Raw genomic sequence first — 20502 nt, forward strand, 5'->3', positions numbered from 1 at the left:
ATGTAAATATCGGTTTAGTATGCCGATTGTTCTCAGTTTACTAGTAATTACTACGCGCAAACAGTTAACAATTTGCCTACTGGGAACACGGCCTTAAACATGAATCCGCTTTAGTTTATTACATAAAAAACTTTACGAATTATTGACTCGATTATTCAGAATATAAAATCAAGACTCGTACTTGTTGATTATTTTTAGTATATGGCAACATTTAAAACAGCTGTGTTATGTCATTGACTGACTTGACATTTGGACAATTGTCATGTCATGTCAAATAGTTTGTTTTGTTTTTATTTTGTTTTGAAATCGAGTTGAAGAGAAAGACGATAATTAAATTGTTATTGTTCGAGTACTGATAAATAATTAGATAAAATTATGCAAATGGAGTTCATTCCCTCATTGTTTAGTTAAGTACGTGACAAAAAGTTAATAGAAACATGGAAAATGGGGAGAACGATCCACGAAGACCGCTTTTAGGTCAGTATTTATTTGTACATTGCACTAAAGTAGGATAACATGCGATAATCACTTGTTAACAACTGCTAAACTACTTACGCGTTAGGTAAAACTGGTATGGCCAGTATATTTCTTGCAATCACTAGATAGGTATATGGTTTAGTTACTGTCCTGCTATAGCAGACCATTATTATATTATATTATGTTTCTTGCACTGTTTAAAAATATAAATAGTAGTATGTACCTACTTGCTTTTAACGGTGGCTGGATGAGGAAGGCAGAAAACTGTTAAGTAGTAAAATGCACTAATATTTTTTATGTAAGTTAAAAATTTATAAGTACTTAATAACTGTATTTAACTAAGAGTAAATACAAAAGTACTTTAACTTACTTTTCAAAGCAAAATCACTATGCAAAAGAATATTGCATTATAAATATTTATACAGTCCACTTTACCATTGTGCATTAGGTAGTAGGTATCATTCAAAATATGACAATGTTTCAAGAATTAGCTATTGCCTATAAAATCTCTTATCATCTCCCATCCCTCCTCTCCTCTTCCATTGTCTTCCGCCCCTCCTTTCCCATTATAGTAGTATAGCAAATTATGCATATTTTATAATAATAATAATAAAGTGTTTAAATAAATAAATATGATTTGACAGTATGTGTGAGATATGCCGTCATATTATTATTAGTATAGCATATTATATTATGCTCATTATAATGTAACCATATGTATGTATACAATATAGAGTTTAATTACTTCAATACTGTAGCACACAGTAATTTTAAGATCTATACTATCTGGCCATAGATATTGTTCTTTGTGAACTATGGCTATCCCAATCATTGCCCAATCTCTTTATTTTAGTAAAGTTTAATGACTCTTTTATCTCCAGACTTAGCTTAAAGTAATCTGTCTAAATCTGAGTAAATAAATATAAACTCAAGCAGCTAAAACTATCAGCAGATCACATGAATGAGGTACCTACATACAGGTTGTTTCACATTTTATTGCATAGGAACCCATAAACTAAGGAGTACCAAATATTTTTGAGAGGTTTCAGTTAACTAGTATTTTTTTTACCAATAAATTGTACCTATGTGTTCCTTTAGGATGCATGCACTGAAAATAACGGAATTGTAATCCATTACATGTATGTACATATAGTTTTTACTAGTACAGTTAACAAATATTTTTTATTTATTTCGTTCTTTTTTATTATAATACTCCCTTCATTGCTGGAGACAGCCTGCACTTCGAAATCTATTCTTATAAAATTGAAAAATACATAGAGATGCATAAAAAATTAAAGAGATGGTAATGGTGCAACAATTCATTTAAAGTAATATATCTCTTTTGTCCCAATGATCTTAGTAAAACCGTCATATACATTAAATGTAAATTATAAATGTTAAATAATAAATAGAGACGTGTGGAGTAAACATGGAGAGGCCTTTGCCCATCAGTGGGACACTGAATTGGCTACTTAAAAAATAATAATTAAAAAATTAAAATGATATATGTACGAGTATTAGGTAGGTATGTCTCATCTGTATACAGCTTGGGTACACCTTCCATACAAAAATGCGAATTCGCCTTTATTAATTCATAGGATTATCAGGGCATCCACCTTACACTAACACTATTTACTCATATGCTAACCCATGTTTACATTGTAAATTGTAATAGATATTTTATTGCTCACGCGTAGTATATTACGGGCTCGCAAAACTGGTTCAAATCACTGTCTCAACGATTACTTAATTAGGTAGTTTTAAAGCCATTGAAATCCTGACAGCGGCATCGGACGGTCGCCAGTCGCTTGTCGTTGTTGTTGTTATTTAAAAAAGTGATTCAAAACGTAATGTGATACTCCACCACACTCTGAAATCCTAGTATACATATAAAAGTGTTATTATACTTTTAAAATGAATGGACATATCAGTGACGGTTTGTTAATTATTTAATTGATTTCGAATTTATTTCTACTCGTATTCTTAAATACCTATACATATTGGGACGAAAGTTATACAGACAGGAAGGTATGCCCTCTGTGTTTTTTAATAGACAGTCGACGTACCTACCTTAGGTATATATTTTTAATTTATTAAATAATTTTATTTGTAGTTTAGTTATATTAAATACTTACTGTTAACATTTTATAATATGTGCTTGCCTGCCTGACTAACAACTAAGTCCAGTCCAGTCCAACTATACAACATAGGTAAGTAGGTATTTAAGTTGAAATTAATATGCCATTAATAGGTGTTATACCACGTGTTCACACGGTGGTGGAAAACATGGTAATATACCTAACTACTAAAGTAGGTAATATAATATGTAGGTACTTTAATTTACTAGTAAATAAGTGCATATACCTAATACATATAAATACATAGAGAGATAGTTTAAGTAGATTTTTATCAGATGAACATTGGCGAATTTTAATCTATGGAATAAGCTTATTTGAACTTACACATTATCATGTGTAAGTTCAAATAACACTAACATAATTTTTGTTAATTATGTAGTCATACCATTATATTTTTTATTTTATTGGAATATAAAATTAAAAAGTTCCTGACATATACCCACATGATACGCGCCTACCTACATGAAAACGTGTTTTATTAAGCCGTAACACGATATTATTGATTCCAATATCATCAGAAAAGAGAACATAGTAATCAGCATTCTTTGAAAAAACGAGGTCATAGGTACTTCTTATCAGGCAAAGGTTTGAGTTTTTTTTAGTAAAATAAATCGTTTATGTTAAATGTGTTGTATAACTTGTATATGTAGTTTCGTAACTCCTGTAGAAAGTAGTTGATTTATTGAGTCATCGGGATTATCTACGTGTTCCGAATTGAAACATATTCCGGCTGTTGCTATTTACACAAATTAATGCAAAACAGTAGGTGGTATTGTTTATTTCCAATTTAAGATGTCTGCTATGCAAAAAAATCCGGATTAGATTCCCCGCCGGGACAGATATTTTTTCTCTGATGATCAACATCATCATAAACCATAAACTTGCTATATTTTCTATCTAGTTAGGTACTATCTTTAGTTTTGCATTTATCTAAGTATCTAGTTTTGTACACAAAACTCGCCGCGGACGCTGACTCGCCTTGTAATCAGGGTTTCGCCTCTTACCTTTTCTCTATACCCTACAGGTGGCCCGTCAGGTCGGCGGTCCAAGTTCGGTCTGGCGCTGCGCGGCGCGGCGCGGCGGCTCTGCAGCAGCGGGTCTTGGCGCCGCCGCCTGCCCATCTCCATCTGGCTGCCCAACTATAGCCTCGCCTTCTTGCTGCAAGATGCTATCGCTGGTAAGAGGCTAGTTGGATAACAAGTGCCAATGGCAGCTCTGGCTCGTGCGATTTGGATTAAGAGAGAGTGAGAGTGCCCCCTATATTTAAAATTTATGATGGATCAATGTTGCTAGACTTTATAGTGTTTTGTTAAGGTTTTAACAGGTTTTATTGTTACAAAAATAAATGCATAACATTTCTACGGTCAAATCCCTCGGATCTCCGGGGTCCCTCCGGGAAGTCATAAGCAACCTAAGTCGTCTACTGGCTTTCTGGCGTGAGCTTGGGTGGCCCATAGGTATTTTACGCATAATGGCCCACCTTAGAGGCTAAATGCGGAAAATTAGCTCGCCATGATAGATAGATATAGAGAGATGAATATACATATTTTTATCTAATCGTTTAAAGCCTCTCGAGTGTAGATACTTTACATCTGTTATAGTTTAGAGAGTTCCTCGACTGAATAGGGCACAATTACGTCTGTATCGGGAGCAAACACACCGTGGCATTCTTTATCGTATTAAATACGTACAAGCAAATTGCTAAGGAAGTTAATAAACTCATTAGCATTTGCCGATATACGTACTTACAATAGTGCATACCTAATCGTATTTCTGCGTGACATGCGATGCCAAGCACGTGGGCTATACAGGTATACTTACAGACATATACATATTATAATTATGTATTTTAGTTCACTTTATCTCAGTGTAGGGTCTGATTGAAAAAGAGAAAATAAGTACATGACTGCTATTTTTGCATTCTCTAAAATACCATCCAATCAGAATTTTCATTTTCATACCTTGAAAACTTCCTATTAGGACAAAAATTATTATGTTTGAGTTACGCCGTGTCTTCTAATGCATTATAATAATAATGATTTTCATAACTTTATTTCAGGAATAACGGTGGGACTGACTTCGATCCCGCAAGGCATCGCTTATGCCATCATAGCGGGAGTGCCTCCACAGGTAGGCACAGTACAGTCGGGGGCAGAGAAACTTGACCCCTCTAACATTGTCATTCTGAGAGGGGTCCGGTTTACTCAGCCCTCAAATGTTTCAATCTATTCTATACCAGTATGCCTAATGAATAAATATAGTATCTAGCAAGTTTAACGGACTGATCCGTTTGCAAACATATAGGTATACTAGTTATAACCAACTTTAACCCGAAGAAGTAACAAATAATAAATTTACATGAGCATCGCAAATGCATTATCTGCTAACAATACTGTTTTCTGTAAGAAATGCGATTAAAAACTTAAAGCTTTTTAAAGTTTTAAATATCCATTTTTAATAACCTTCAAAAGGATGTGTCGAGTCAAAGTCAAATGGAAACTCTACTCTAAATCGTTGTAGAAAAACCAGAATCACTGCCTAATATAAAATCGAGCAATTCATTTATAAAGAATATATTATGAGCGACTGATCGCCTAAGTAGGCAGTCAAGTCACATGATCTATCTTAGTGTGTCTCTTTGTTAAGATAAACCTATTTTATGGCTCATAATAACTGCCTACTAAATAAACAAATGTATTTGTAATACATTTATGACTGTTATGTTAATCCGTTTAGGTCGGTAAATATCATTCATAACTCGTTACAAAATTGATGCCCTGAGAATATTAAAATCTATCTGCTCCTGACTAGCCAATTCACTTATACTATCTAGTTGTTGCTCGCGAGCTTTGCTTAGCATTAAAAAGTTTTTTCGTGAGAATTCCAGTTGAAAAAATAAATAAATAAATTCAAGATTGCACGAAAATAAATTCAGTAGTGCTTATGACAGAGTAACGTAAATCCATACTTACACGTTTCACGTTTATAATATAACTAGAGGTCGCGTTGTGGCGCGGGCTGCAAGCAGCCGCGCGGTGCTTTGATGCTTTCGGTTTAGGTGGGTGTCAGTTTTCAGTATGATTTTCAGTTTCAGCAGGGTATTGACATGAGTATACCGTAGCAAATCTTTCTTGCGTTTTGTTATGCCTTAAAAACCGTGTTCACTATGAATTTCTTTATTACAGGGGTACTGATGATTTTGATTTAGGTGGGATACGGTTTTCAGTATGAATTTTGGTGAGATACGGTTATTCACTTGACTTTAACGTATAGAATATTTTATGGGGTTTAGTTGTCCCTTGAAATCCAATTTCAGTATGAAATTTGGTAACAGATGGGTATTGACTTTGTCATAATACACTCACAACTTACAAATTTAAGAAATATCGGTTGTACACTCCCGGGCAATGAAAAGGTTCCACTGAGAAAAGCTAAACGGAAAAATCTAGCTTAGTGCCGTCTTCTGCAACATTCACATACATTTAACAGAGCGTCAGGATATTACCAACTAAAAACGGTAATATTTGGTTCCAATTTTAAATTAAATTAGTTAAATTTAAATTTTATTTAATAATTCAATTTTAAATTGAATTATTAAATAAAATTAACATTTTAGTTCCCCAACGTCAAATCCGCCGTAAGTTAATTTTGCATGTGCCGGTGGTTCATACGAATTACCGTCGTAACTCATTTCTTTTAAGAGCATCCCACTTGTTTAACTCACTGGCAATTGAATGCAGTGATATTGATTTATTCAATAGTGATGTCAAGAGCATTTATTATTTCTTAACTGATAAGTTTAGTTCTAAGTTTGTCTAGCTTTTTTTTGTGTTGCAATTATCTTACCTTTAAGAATGTAGGTTTTAGTTTTATTAAAATTTTATTCGCAATTGGTTGTACAAACAGCGGCTTCCCTGGCTTTTTTCATTTGTAAGCTATTAGTGAAAACTTTTAACTGGCTTTTTGTTTTTTACTTTTTACTATATATAATAAATGTGTTAGCTGTAAGTTTTCTTAAATAAATAAATAAATTAATTAATTAAATCTTTGTAAAAATTGGGGTCGTATGGGGTCGGCATTTTGTGAGTGGAACTTATTCATTGCCCGGATTGTACAACGGATATTTCTTGAATTTGGCTTTACATAAAAGAAAAAATTTCAAAGGAATGTTAATATTTGCCGTGAAAACTATTTTCATTATGAATTACGGATTATCTCACACAAATACGGTAGAGAAACTGATCTATATGGTAATTTTTTGGTTTCGTAAACTTTACCTAGTATCGAGCTAACATCGTTTTGTGTACAAATATTGGGTTCTTTTGTTAACACCTCATAAATCTGAGTCACCTCCATTCGCGTTCAGTTTACTCTGTCCTGAAAAGAAACTTTTTCATAGAAACGAAATTTACAGGCTTTTTTTATTCATTAATTTCTTATGTGGGTTTACTGTTTAAGACAAAGTAAGTAGGATAAAGTGCGTTTTTTAACATTATAGAACTATACATACATACATCCTGACGACCCTCAGCAGGGACAAAGGGCTTTGAGAAGATTTCTCCATCTGGCTCGATCTTGGGCAGCGGCTGCGAGATCCTCCTTATAGAACTATGCTTTACTTAAATTTAATTCATAATTGGTTGCACACGTATGGAACTATAAACGCGGCCAAACATACACTTTGTCTTTCTTTTTTATTCATTCAAGTTATTTCTTAGCCACAATCGGCTCTCAGGTTATACATATAGTTGTGTTGACGAGGGTTTGAGTAGTGTTGCCTCGCTTCGCTCGGCTACTCTTTTACGGTTAGGCTATACTTAAGCTGTATTGCCTCGCTTCGCTCGGCTCTTCAGTGGTTGTGGTAAGATGTTTTGAAATGTTTTGCCTCGCTGCGCTCGCCTCTCCAATGTTTGTGGTATAATGGTTTGGATTGTTTTGCCTCGCTGCGCTCGGCCCTCCAGTTAAACAGGCAGTTGGTGATTAAAGTAGTATAGCCTCGCTTCGCTCGGCTCCTCTCCAGTCTCGGAATGATAGTTTCGGTTGTTTTGCCTCGCTTCGCTCGGCTCTTCGGGTTTTCGGATGTTGATTTCAGTAGATTTGCCTCGCTCCGCTCGGCTCTCTAGGTTTTGGATTGATGGTTTAGGTTGTTTTGCCTCGCTTCGCTCGGCTTACCACTTCTTAAACGGTACTTTCCCGTAGTTTTTCTTTATTGATTTTAATAATTATGATACGCAATGCCTCGCTTCGTTCGGATTTCTTTTCATTATGGCAGGGTTACTTGTCGGATGCCTCGCTGCGCTCGGCTGGTTTTATTTTGGCATAGCTTGTAGAAGGACTATGGCCTCGCTGCGCTCGGCACTTAAACTGTGGTAAAGTTGACTTACATTTTGTATGTTTTTAGGGAAAATATTTTTTTCCCTAAAAGTGGGGAGTTTTTATTTTACATAATAATTGTTTGTATTTATCTACACAAATGCGCCATATACCATAAATCTGTCTGACCACTTCAAAGGGGTGAAATTTCTAATGTTGCTAATTTTTTCTACGTTTTTAGGGAAATTTTGATTTTTTCCCTAAAAGTGGGGAGTTTTTATTTTAAATAATTATTGTTTGTATTTATCTACACAAATGCGCCATATACCATAAATCTGTCCGACCACTTCAACGGGGTGAAATTGCAAATGTTGGTAATTTTTCCTACGTTTTTACGGAAAATTTGATTTTTTTGCCTTTAAGTGGGGAGTTTTTATTTTAAATTAAAATTTTATGCATTTAACTACACAAACACGCTATACATTCGAAACCCCTCAGACCATCTCAAAGTGATGAAATTTCGTATTTATGTAAATTTTGCCATATTATTAGGGAAATTTCGTTTTTTTTTCCTATAAGTGGCTCCCCACTGAAATTTTGTTTTTTACCCTAAAAATGGGGAGTTTTTATTTCATAAGCACACTAAATGCATCCACCTAACCATCACAAAACGATAAAATTGCATATTTATGTATAATTTCTCATGTTTTTAGGGAAATTTTGGTTTTTTCCCTAAAAATGGGGAGTTTTTATTTCATAGAAAAATTAAACGTACCTAAACACACAAACGCGCTCTACAAGTCAAAACTGTCAGACCACTCAATACAGGTGAAATAGCCTTAAAACATGTAAAATTTCTCTTTTACAAAATGGATGCCACTTCATCCGCCATTTTGATTTTTGCAGTTTTCGGAATTTTCCCATGAATTTCACCATATATCCAAACATGTACAAAGAAAAAAATCACCCCACCTTCCCCCCTTCTGGGAGATCAATTCACCTCAACTTGAATCGACGTCGAACTTTTTCAAAAATATAATCTCCCGTATTGCTCAGGCTTGCCAGCCGAAAGTGATAAAAATAGTCAAATGTCATTAGTATGAGCCTTTCTGACTAAACTGCATCATTTTTTAAAATCCAAAACGGTTATTTCTATATTTTATGTTTTTGGGGAAAATCTCAAAATTTTCCCTAAAAATGGGGAAATTTTATTTAACTGGTATAGTCTACCCAACAAACTACACAAATGCGCGATACAAGACAAATCTCCCCAACCACTCTAAACATGTGAAAAAACTAATCAAAAATCAGGAAAAAAAGTCACTTTTACAAAATGGCCGCCAAAGCAGTCCGCCATTTTGTTTTTTCAACTTTTCGGAATTTTCCCATAAACTGCACCATACATCAGACCGTGTACAAAAAAAATCATCACCCCACCTGCCTCCCTTCTGGGAGATCAATTCACCTCAAGTTGGGTCGACGTAAAAAAATCCGAAAAAATATAATCTCGCCTATCGCCCTGGGTTGCCAGTCGAAAGTAATAAAAATGGTCAAATGTCATTAGTGCGGGTCTTTCCGACAAAACTGCATCAAATTTTAAAATCAAAAGTGGCCATTTCTACTTTTCATGTTTTTGGGGAAAATCTCGAAATTTACCCTAAAAATGGGGAAAATTCTTTCGCATGGCAACTCTACTCGTCAAACTACACAACCGCTCCATACAAGTCAAACCTGTCAAATGCCTCGAACACAATAAAAAAATGCTTTGAAAATCCCCGAAAAAACACGTTTTTATAAAAAAATCTCCCCTCCCCCCGCAATTAAAAAAAAAACATTTTTTGGAATTTTCCCTTAAATTTCATCATGTGCCTCATCGTTTACAAAAAACACCATCCCCCCACCTCCCCCCCTTCCGGGAGATCAATTCACCTCAAGTCGGGTCTGACACGCCCTAAACTTTACCTCACCACAACTCGGCCGCCATTTTGTTTTTTTATTTTTTTATATTTTTTTTATAATCTGTCAGACATTCTTAACACACCGTCAAAATATAAAAAAATGTATGGTCACCAAAATGGAGGAACAAAAAAAATTTTTTTTTTTTACAACTTTTTTTAAAAAGTCGAGGTTTTTCTCTACTCACCGGAGCACCCTGTACATTTCCCTAAAACATTTTCATATCAAAAAATGGCTCCTTCTGGGAGAACTACTATGTCAGTGAGTGAGTCAGTGGTAATCCAGCTTTATATATTATAATTTATAGTAGCATTAAATAGCCTTTACAGCGAATCTGTCTTCCAGGTGGGTCTCTACTCCAGCTCGTTCCCCGGCCTAGTGTACGTGATATTCGGCAGCTGCTCCGTGGTGACCGTCGGCCCGACCGCCATCTTGGCCGCCCTGCTGTCGAAGTACGTCGCCTACAATGTCGACTTCGCCTACTTGGCGGCGTTTCTGTCCGGCTGTGTGATTCTGCTGTTGGGCGTTCTGCAGTTGGGTAAGTTTTTCCATATGAAAACTTTAATGAGTTAATTTATTTTACTGCGTGTCGGTAAGGGTAGGTGTTATATCTAAAATCTGAAAAACCTTTTCGTGTTATGATTGCCCCAATACGTATAGCTGAGTGCGAGTATAAGTACATAGCCTATATTCGGGCCCAAGGCGAATCTGCAACGATTTACATGGTTATGATCAACTATCCTTTACAATCTCAGGCAATGGTGATACACTGCCTGTCTACCACTAATACATAAAAATTTATACTTGCAAACAATACACTATACCGAAAATTTTGTTTATGTTTCTGTATAACATTTGTAATGTTGTAATGATGTATGTTTCAGGTTTCCTTCTAGATTTCATATCGAAGCCTGTGATCAGCGGATTCACGACGGCAGCGGCTTTACAGATAGCTGCGGCACAGCTCAAGTCCTTGTTTAGGATTTCAGGTATTTTATTATAAAATTTAAGTAATTACATAATTCGTTTGCTTTTATATTGTTCGCTATTTCCTGAGACTTCAATTAATGTAATTAATTACCATAATGTTTTAGTTATTTAAAATTTAACTTGGTAAATCAATTTTAAATATACGTTTAAGCCATTTCATTTCGCAGGTAAATCGGGAAACACATTTATAGATGCCATAAAGAACTTTATTAAAAACATTGAAACCGTCCAGCTATGGGACACAGTTCTCGGTTTCTGCACTATAATAGCTCTTCTGATACTAAAAGTAAGTTGTAATTTTACAGTTTCATATCAATAAGATTTGGTTAATGTTTATAAACGAAATTTATGAAAACATAGATTGGCCAACTTCATCACTGCACATACTACACTCACCAAACTCGCTTGTTTCCAGAAAGCCACGCCCACTGCTCCGCCAGCCAATGATACGTCTTCCCGCGCATGCGTAGTGAAGACTTGGCAATACATAGTCAGGGCACGCAACGCATTAGTGGTGGCTGTGGGGGCTGTTGTTGCATACTGCTTCTATTTGCATCAGTATGTACCTTTCGCCTTGACTGGTAAGTTTAATGACGTCGGCAGTGTACTTGAACTTTAAGTTTTTTTTAACAGTAACTAACATAATAAGTAAAAATGGTAATCATAGCTGGTACATTACGGAAAAGACACACACATTTTTTTTTTAACTTTTCAAAAGTTATCATCGTATATGGTTTCATTAGTAAAAGCATAACTGTATTGATAACTATACACAACTATACAAGGTAACACAAACATTTTGCTTCCTTTTCAGGTAAAATAGAAGGTGGTTTGCCGCGCTTCGGCCCGCCACCCTTCACGACCACGGTCGGGAATCAAACCCTGGGCTTCGAGGACATGCTGTCGGTGTTCGGCCCCGAGGGACTCGTCATGCCTCTAGTCGCCATCTTGGAAAGTATCGCCATTGCTAAGGCTTTTGGTAAGTTTAATATTATTTTATAGCTACATAATTATAAGCACTGTAATTTTATATTACTGAGAGTCTATTTTATTCATTCTCAAATTGATTGAGGAAGGAACATGCTTTGAATTAAAAACAAGATGCTTCAAATTAGAATAGACATGCAAGCATAGGGAAGAGATTAATTGGACCTTGAAATCACATCTGCTACTTTTTATATGTTTGCCTGAGGTCCAGTCCATCGAGCATATCTTTATTCGAAAACTCCTGTTACCCAACGCTTTAGACTAATATTACCCATATTTTTTTACCCCCAAATGCATTATATCTTATTGACAGTTTATAGGTTAAATTGACGTTGTGATATTGACGTGACGAATTTAAACTTTTTGTGTGAGACGTAAAGAGATGAAACTTGTGTATTTCAAAGTCAATTTTAACCTTGTTGTAAATTTAAAATATCTTCTATGAATTTAGGGTTAACCTCTATCTATTACCTGTGCGGATGGAATAGAACTTCTGCGCATATCTAACCTCAAAACCTCACATTAGTCCTCCTCTCCCCACCAGCGGGCACCTCCTCAGTGGACAACAGCCAGGAGATGATCGCGGTGGGCATGTGCAACCTGCTGGCGTCGTTCTGCCAGAGCATGCCGGCGACCGGCTCGTTCACGCGGACCGCGCTCAACCACGCGAGCGGGGTCGCCACGCCGGCCGGCTCGTTCTTTAAAGGTTTGTTTATGGTGTGGAATGTTTGTGGTGTGTGGACTTTGTGGGTTGGCAGCTTGCCAGTGAAATACAAACATATAAATTGAAAATTTCGAAATGGAATTTTATGTTGCTTGGTCTTATAAGGGCCGCGCTCAACCACGCCAGCGGGGTCGCCACGCCGGCTGGGTCGTTCTTTAAAGGTTTGTTTATGATGTGACTCTGTGTTGTGTGGACTTTGCAGGTTGCCAGTGAAAAAGAAGATAAAAATTAAACTAACTCAAACTGCTCAAAGTCACTGAAAGCGCAAAACAAGGAAACTGTGAACACTTGGCATACTAAACCTATACCGATACAATCAGTAACTCAGTCGGCGCGTCGGCGGCCAACTGTTTGCCTAACAGGATTTATATACAAAGGTCTCCTTATGATTGTTTGTAAAATTTACTTTACAGTCATTACACCTGTGTGCTCAATGTAACAAGTGACATACTGACTGACTCTCATATTCTTTTTGCTATCCCAGAAATGTAAATAGATAAAATATTCGTACAATATTTTACTAACCACAAATCTAACGCCAACTATCTATATTCCAGCGACACTAGTCCTCCTATCAGTGACGCTGATGTCCCGCACGTTCTACTTCATCCCGCGCGCGACGCTGGCCGGCGTCATCGTGGTCGCCATGGCGTCGCTCATGGACCTCGCCATCGTGCGCCAACTGTGGAGGAATAGCAGTGAGTATTCGAGCCTGACGTTGGGAGACGGATCACGAAGCTGAAGTGAAGATGGGCAGGGCATCTGGCAAGGTTGGAAGACGGCAGATGGACCAAGGCATTGTCGGAGTGGTGGCCAAGGGAGGGACGGCGATCAGTCGGTAGACCGCCGACCCGTTGGTCCGATTACATTAGGAGAGTGACTGGACCAAACTGGATGAGTGTAGCACAGGACCGTGGGACTTGGCATAACATGGAGGAGGCCTATACCCTGCAGTGGGTTGACATAGGCTGATAATGATGATGATTCGAGCCTGGTCCTGCTGTCGGTGACGCTGATGTCCCGCACGTTCTACTTCATCCCGCGCGCGACGCTGGCCGGCGTCATCGTGGTCGCCATGGCGTCGCTCATGGACCTCGCCATCGTGCGCCAGCTGTGGAGGAATAGCAGTGAGTATTCGAGCCTGGTCCTTCTGTCGGTGACGCTGATGTCCCGCACGTTCTACTTCTAGCTTTATAAAACAAACGTTTTTAGGACCGTCCGGCACTGATAGATACTAAACGAGTATTTCAGCGCGGAATGCGGTCGATCGCAAAGATTTTCGAAGTGTTTTATTAAGATAGCATCTTAGTGAATCTAGGTGCTAATCAAGCAACCTGCCTGTTCGGCCCCGGCCTATTTATTATATTCTATTCTCTGTGGGGGTGTAATTACCTGCACGACGAATCCACCCAAGGTATAAAACTGCTACGGTCCCGGCCTAATAAATACTTTGTTAGTTTGACTTAGAAATTGAAAAAAAGCCTACGTATCTTCAGCTACTTATGAAACTAACCGCATACAATATCATCGTCTTGAAGGTCAACTAGTCCACCCACAATTTTTTGAGGCTTAGGATGATTGACCACCGTGCACCGTAGACTTCTATCGATTCTGAGTCGTTTGGTATACCTAACTCATTTTCACAAAAAAATAAATGCTTTGACTATTTGACCCCCAAGATAACGATATATTAAAAAACTAACCGTATTGTATAATTAATTAATTGCATGAATTACTTAATGATTGTTAAGAAATTTATATTGTAAAATTAATTGCATGAAACAATTTGATTAATGATAACTTATTAATGTAAATAGAATTTTTACTATACCTTTTTTCACGAGGAAAGACAGCTGATACAAACAAAAACTTCCCTTATTCGAATGTAATAAGGGTCCTGTCAGATGTCTTTCCCCGTGAAACAAGGTATAGAGTAATAAACTATAGACTAGGCTTATAATAAAAAAAAAACGTTATTCCAGAGCTGGAGCTGCTAGTGTACCTAGCCACGGTGGCGACGGGGCTGGGCGCGGGGCTCGAGTACGGCATCCTGGCGGGCGCGGCGGCCGACGTGCTGCGCCTGCTGCTGCGCGCCGCGCGCCCCACGCTCCCGCACCGCCGCTACCAGGTGAGAGAGATCCTTATGCCAGTGGAATAAAGTTATTTTTACCTTGAAAACCAACCAATGACAGACATAATTTATGGATTTGACAGCTGTCATAGGGTGCTTTATTTTAAGAGTGTAGTATAGAGCAGGTGAGAGAAGAGGCCAGTTGCTAGTAGGTATAGCTGCTAGTGTACGTAGCCACGGTGAGAGACGAGGCCAGTTGCTAGTGTACCAGGTGAGACAGATGCTTCATCATCAGCCAATAATCATCCACTGCTGGACAAAGGCCTCTCCCAAGGAGCGCCACAACACTCGGTCCACAGCCTTCCTCATCCAAAAACTACGGGCTACCCGCCTAAGGTCGTCAGTCCAGCGGGAAGGAGGGCGTCCCACGCTGCGTTTGCCTGTTCGCGGTCTCCACTCGAGAACTCGTTTACCCCAACGGTTATCGGTTCTTCGGCAGATATGACCAGCCCACTGCCACTTAAGCTTGCATATTTTACCAGTAGAATAAAGTTAATTATCCCTTGAAAACGAACCAATGACAGATAAAATTTATTCATTTGACAGCTGTCATAGGGCTCATGCTTTATTTTAAGAGTTTAGTATAATAGGTGAGAGATAAGACCAGTTGCTAGTGTACCTGGCGAAATGATGACCAAAATGGTATGATGGCTGAAATAAACAAGGCAATAAATTACAACACTGAGAAATTCTACAAAGCTAATATTTTTGGGCAGCGACGACGGCGATATCTTCAGGCGCGCTGATCCTGAAAAAAATTCGAGAGACAAATAACCTCGATCTTGAACATCATCGTATAAACGTCTAGTACGTAGAAAACGTTACCTGCTCTTCTTTTCACGTGACTTTACATAAATGAAGCGAAAAGCATATTTCGAATACTAGTGTGACTGTCACTGCAATATTCGTCATTATGAATTTGGAATATTTCTTATATTTACATTATTTTCAGGTGGGCAACCAAGAATGCTTAAGCCTGTTACTAGTGGGACACCTGTCGTATTCCTGCTCGGAATACATGACGGAGAAAATCAAGAAGTATGTTCTAGCACAACCCATGTGCGTAATATTAGACGGCAGACATCTGTATTCCATTGATATTGGGGTGGCTGAGGTAAGCAATCTGAACTTTAATTTAAATTATTATGCTAATTTAAATTTGTGATAATCGCGGTGGATATTTTATTTTTAAATTTCTTTTTTGCACTTTTCACACTTCATATCAGTGATAAGTAAAAAAAACTTCATTATATTTATTTTCCAGAATATAATATCTGTGATACTAGACGTAGAGAAGTCGGGGCATCGGGTCTTGTTCTGGAACTTCGCTCCAGACTTGCAGAAGTTGATAGAAGATCTGAACCCTAGCTTCAGTAAGAAGTTCGTGACCGGATCTAGTATAGATCAACATATTTTAGGTAAGTTTTTTATGATATTTCCTGAAAATGAATAACTTGTGAAAAGCGTATTTCGGTCTTAGAACTCGATTATACAATAATAACGATAAAAATATAAGAACATAGATCTGAAATAAACGTGAAGCAGGCCTTTATAAGGACACTATGTTCATTCAAACAGTTTATTACTGACAATACGATAGTAATGTTTGTGGTTATTGGATTGGATTTGGCTACGGGATTAATTAGCTTGTTATCTATTTATATATTGCAGCGAATCTGGATGAACTTAACGATGATGTTCTCGAGGTATATATATGTCGGTTAAAACGGGTTTATTTATGTTTATCATCAGCATAAATTAATGTTAATTTGTTTAAAAAACGGGTTCAATTAATTTTAATTAAAACATTAATTTTAAGTTTTGAGATTAAACTAAAGGGCACAGGGCTTTTTATATACATATTTCTGACATTATATTGCTTGCATTTGCATTATGTTTATACTAATATTTGTTTTCAGCTAATATCAGTTGGATTTAAGATATTTGCATTGGCTTCAACTATTTTGCGGATTTATGCCTACAGATATTACTTGCGTCTTATTTCATTTATCATGGTATGGTTTTTATAATACTAATTCATTGTACTGTACTTACATACTTATATGTTGTGTGGTTCATGTTAGAACAAAGTTAACAATAGATTTGGCTACTATTCTCGACCATAACACGTAGCTCAGATACTTCAAGAAAAAACATGAAAATGGCACCCGTTACATACAAGTGAGAATAAAAAATACTACCAGAGGGCTCAGTGTAGGTTTTTCATCACAGATCGAGTAGTGAAACCAAACTTCACCGCAGAACTATTGTATGGCGCGGTGCTAGTGCAGCTACTTACCGCTAGGTGGCGACTCTGTCCGCGCCTTACAAATACACATTTAATTTTACTCGGCGCTTCTCAAACGGTGTAAGAACTCGCACTCCCGATGCAGTTGTTGTCAGACCTACCAATTGCCAGCCATCATGATTATTTCTGTCATTTTCTTGTAGTTTCTTACACTGTGCGCCTAATAGCACTACATCATTAACTTGATACCCAATAATTGACACATCCCCGCTGGAGTGCGGGTGACCCATTATAATATTCTATTCTTTAGGTAAGTACATTTGAACCATTTCATTTGGAACCATTCTTTACCTCCTTCATAGTACCTACATACTTAGTTCATATTTAGAGATAACTTAATCATATTATACTAAACAATTTTATTTAAAAAAAATGATTTTGGCTATTGATGTTTTGTTTTTTGCTTTACAGGTACGGATGGACAGTTAAATACTTTAATAACTAGTTAATCGAAGACAGTGATATGATATTGATTATTGTGATAGATTGTCAACAATGTGATATAGTTCGTATAATGGTAGGTGCGTTTTCGATTTGGCGACGCTGATTGGTCGACGAGAAGTCATGCATGATTGTGATTGGTTGGTTGATTAGTAAAATAAATTAAAGTCAGCAATCTTAGTAGGTAGCATACATAATAATATATGTATCTTGACAGATTTAAGATTAATTAATTCAATTGAATTTTAATTTTTAATAAAGTTATGGTTGGGAATTACATCTACAGGGTGTTACAAAAAGGGTACCTATAGTAAACCGAAACCTACATGTGCAGCATGTTAGTAGTTAGTATACCCTTGTTACAACACCCTGTATATCAGTGAATTAACGGTCAATACAGTAATACAATTTTACCCTGTATTCTTAAGGATATTTGTGTTACCTATGCGTTTATACAAATCAATTGTAGTTGTGTTATATCTGCTGTTTTAGACACAACAAATCCTCTAATATTTCAAATTCAGATGGTACTCGTAGTGCGTGAATATAATTTAGTATAATAAGTAATAATAATTATACAGTATGACTATATACATAAATTTATAATAATTTAATTTGTTATGTTTTTGTAAGATAAAATATTTATTTACATACCTAAGAATACATGTTTTATATTTTTTATCGCTCTATACCTCTGTTTAAATGTATAATTACTTACCAAAGTTTATTATTAAACCGATATCTAAAATAATAAATCTCATAATTCTATTTAATTTAATTCTATTCCTTACACCCAAATTGAGTAGTTTATCTAGATAGGTCGGTAGGTAAGATACAAAAAGTATTTCGGTAAGTATATAAATTATACGATATGAACATTGCTATCAATAATTTTATTTATTGCTCTGTCTGATACAGTAATGTTGAAACATGCAAGTTTATGTTGAAAAACTTTGTTTAGTTTCAATTTTTAGTCCACTCCCCAACGACGGTTCCGTGGTGTAGTGGTTATCACATCTGCTTTACACGCAGAAGGCCGCCAGTTCGATCCTGGCCGGAATCACTCTTTTGTATTTACAATTAACTACGAGCAAGCTAGGATAAGCGAACTGTGTACAATAGAAACAAGTGCCAACACACAAAAACAAAATGTTTGTTAGCGCAATTTTTTTTACTGCATTGATTGATTTATGGCATTGATTTGCTAGTCTTGCTACGTCTTAATACTTTTCCCATCTTTTACCAGTTGCAAAGTTAGCTTTGTGGAACTCTAGCAGATAAAAGCCAGATTTCATATAGGATTATCTGACTGACTATTATTCAGGTTACGTACTTAAATACGTATTATGTTAAAATTTAAAATAATGAATCGAAAAATCTTAGTAGGTCATCTTCTACTCTTTGAATATTTGATTGCCCACTTGCCTAGTTAACAAGAGTAAGTGGAGCTCGGACCTACAAAGCAATGTATTTCGCAAATCAAACTAACAATAATAATAACCTAATAATATGTAAAAGATTACCTATTTTTAATGCACCTTGTTTCCTTAATATCGGATATGGGGTATCAATACACTTGAACTAATTTATATGTTTTTTTTGCCGGCGTTTTATTATTATAATTATGCATTTTTCCTCATCACACAATCATTACAATTTAATCAAATTGTAAATATCTAAATAATGCAGTGTTATTGTTACAAGCTGGGTTTGGAAACATCCGATATAAATATCAACATATTCTGATGATGATAATATATATGAAATATTTGTACACATATCCGATATTTATTTTTATGGTTCATTAGGTATTATTAGTTTTGGTTTATAATAATGATAAATCCTAACTAATATTATAAATGCGAAAGTAACTGTGTCTGTCTGTCTGTCCGTTACTCTTTCACGCCAAAACTACTGAACGGATTTGAATGAAATTTGGTATACATACGGTCTAGACCCTAGGAAAAAACATAGGCTACTTTCTATCCCGGAATTCCCACGGGAAAACTTTTTAAGGCGAAGCGAAGCGCGCGGGAACAGCTATTTTAAAGTAAAATAAGGAGTTTCATTAGTCTTGTAGTGATTCTAAGTACTTAGTATGTACGTACGTACTGTATGTATTTACACCTAAAACAGGTGAGTAGTATATTCGCGAACACATGCTATACTAACTCAAGCGTATCATATCCGAAGTGGCTTCCTTTTCCTCCACGCGGTGAAACGTTCCGTTGCGTAAATCATAGCAATTAGAGTGTGGCTACGTATGTATGAGCTACAAATATGTTTTATGTGGTCACTTGAAACCGTACGACTTGCAAGAACTGAAGAAAGAAAGAAAGAAAACAATATTTCATACAGATGCATAAACAACACAAAATTATATTTAAAAAAGTAATAAAAATTAGCATGGGGCTTCCCAGTGCTGAAACGGGTTCTAACTAGGGAATGCAATCCCGATCCCGCGGGATCCCGATCTCGCGAGATCTCGTGTAATTTTTCGGGATCAATCCCGACGTATTATATGACGAGATCCCGTTCGAGATTGACGGGATTGGGCTGCAGTGGTCAGCGACGCAACACACAACCACTCGGGGCGCAATCGGCGCCTATCTTATATCTAATAATCTACCATTAAAAAAGAAATGGATTTGTTTGAGTGTGGAGGAACAAGGGGGCGATTTTTGCAGTTTGCATATAATTGCTTCGCGACGCTGTTGCCAACCAGCGTTCAGTCGGAGAGGGCATTCTCAGCAGCGGGGTACATTGCAACGGACATTAGATGTCGTTTAGCAAATGAAACTGTTAAAACCCTTTGTTTTTATCACTCTTTTTCCTAATTCCCTTGAAATAAGCTTATTGTTTTGATTACCTATTCTATTCTCTGTGGGGGTGTAAGTACCTGCACCTGGCTCTCTTGAGTGGAACCTTTGTGCATATCCCCAAGGTCGAAACTGCCTGCCTAAGCTTGGACCATTTCTTTGCTGTCTGCGCCGGGATTCGAACCCGCATCTCTTGCGGGCGCTTACCCGACTGATCT

The 20502-nt window shown here is 36.8% G+C and overlaps 1 protein-coding gene and 1 non-coding gene across 5 annotated transcripts; both read left to right on the forward strand.

The window, feature by feature from the left end:
• Positions 1-275: 275 nt before the first annotated feature.
• Positions 276-18225, forward strand: LOC105397827 (sodium-independent sulfate anion transporter). 4 transcript variants are annotated; one of them, XM_048626850.1, is made up of 15 exons: positions 276-477; positions 3640-3792; positions 4675-4745; positions 10230-10422; positions 10769-10873; positions 11042-11160; positions 11290-11455; positions 11689-11853; positions 12406-12567; positions 13143-13283; positions 14568-14713; positions 15669-15830; positions 15981-16134; positions 16636-16731; positions 17436-18225. In XM_048626850.1, the coding sequence occupies exons 1-14, from the start codon at positions 438-440 to the stop codon at positions 16653-16655; spliced, it is 1797 nt and encodes a 598-aa protein (XP_048482807.1). In that variant the 5' UTR covers positions 276-437; the 3' UTR covers positions 16656-16731; positions 17436-18225. The 4 variants fall into 4 exon arrangements, with proteins under 4 accessions (XP_048482807.1, XP_048482805.1, XP_048482804.1 ...); XM_048626848.1 differs by lacking the exon at positions 16636-16731 and adding an exon at positions 13580-13712 and having other exon boundaries at positions 13143-13150; XM_048626847.1 differs by lacking the exon at positions 16636-16731 and having other exon boundaries at positions 277-477.
• Positions 18226-18455: 230 nt separating this feature from the next.
• Trnav-uac lies at positions 18456-18528 on the forward strand. Its single transcript has one exon. It is a non-coding gene; the product is annotated as a tRNA-Val (tRNA).
• Positions 18529-20502: the final 1974 nt, after the last annotated feature.

This window comes from Plutella xylostella, chromosome 17 (assembly GCF_932276165.1).
Source record: "Plutella xylostella chromosome 17, ilPluXylo3.1, whole genome shotgun sequence".
In the NCBI taxonomy this organism is placed as follows: domain Eukaryota; kingdom Metazoa; phylum Arthropoda; class Insecta; order Lepidoptera; family Plutellidae; genus Plutella; species Plutella xylostella.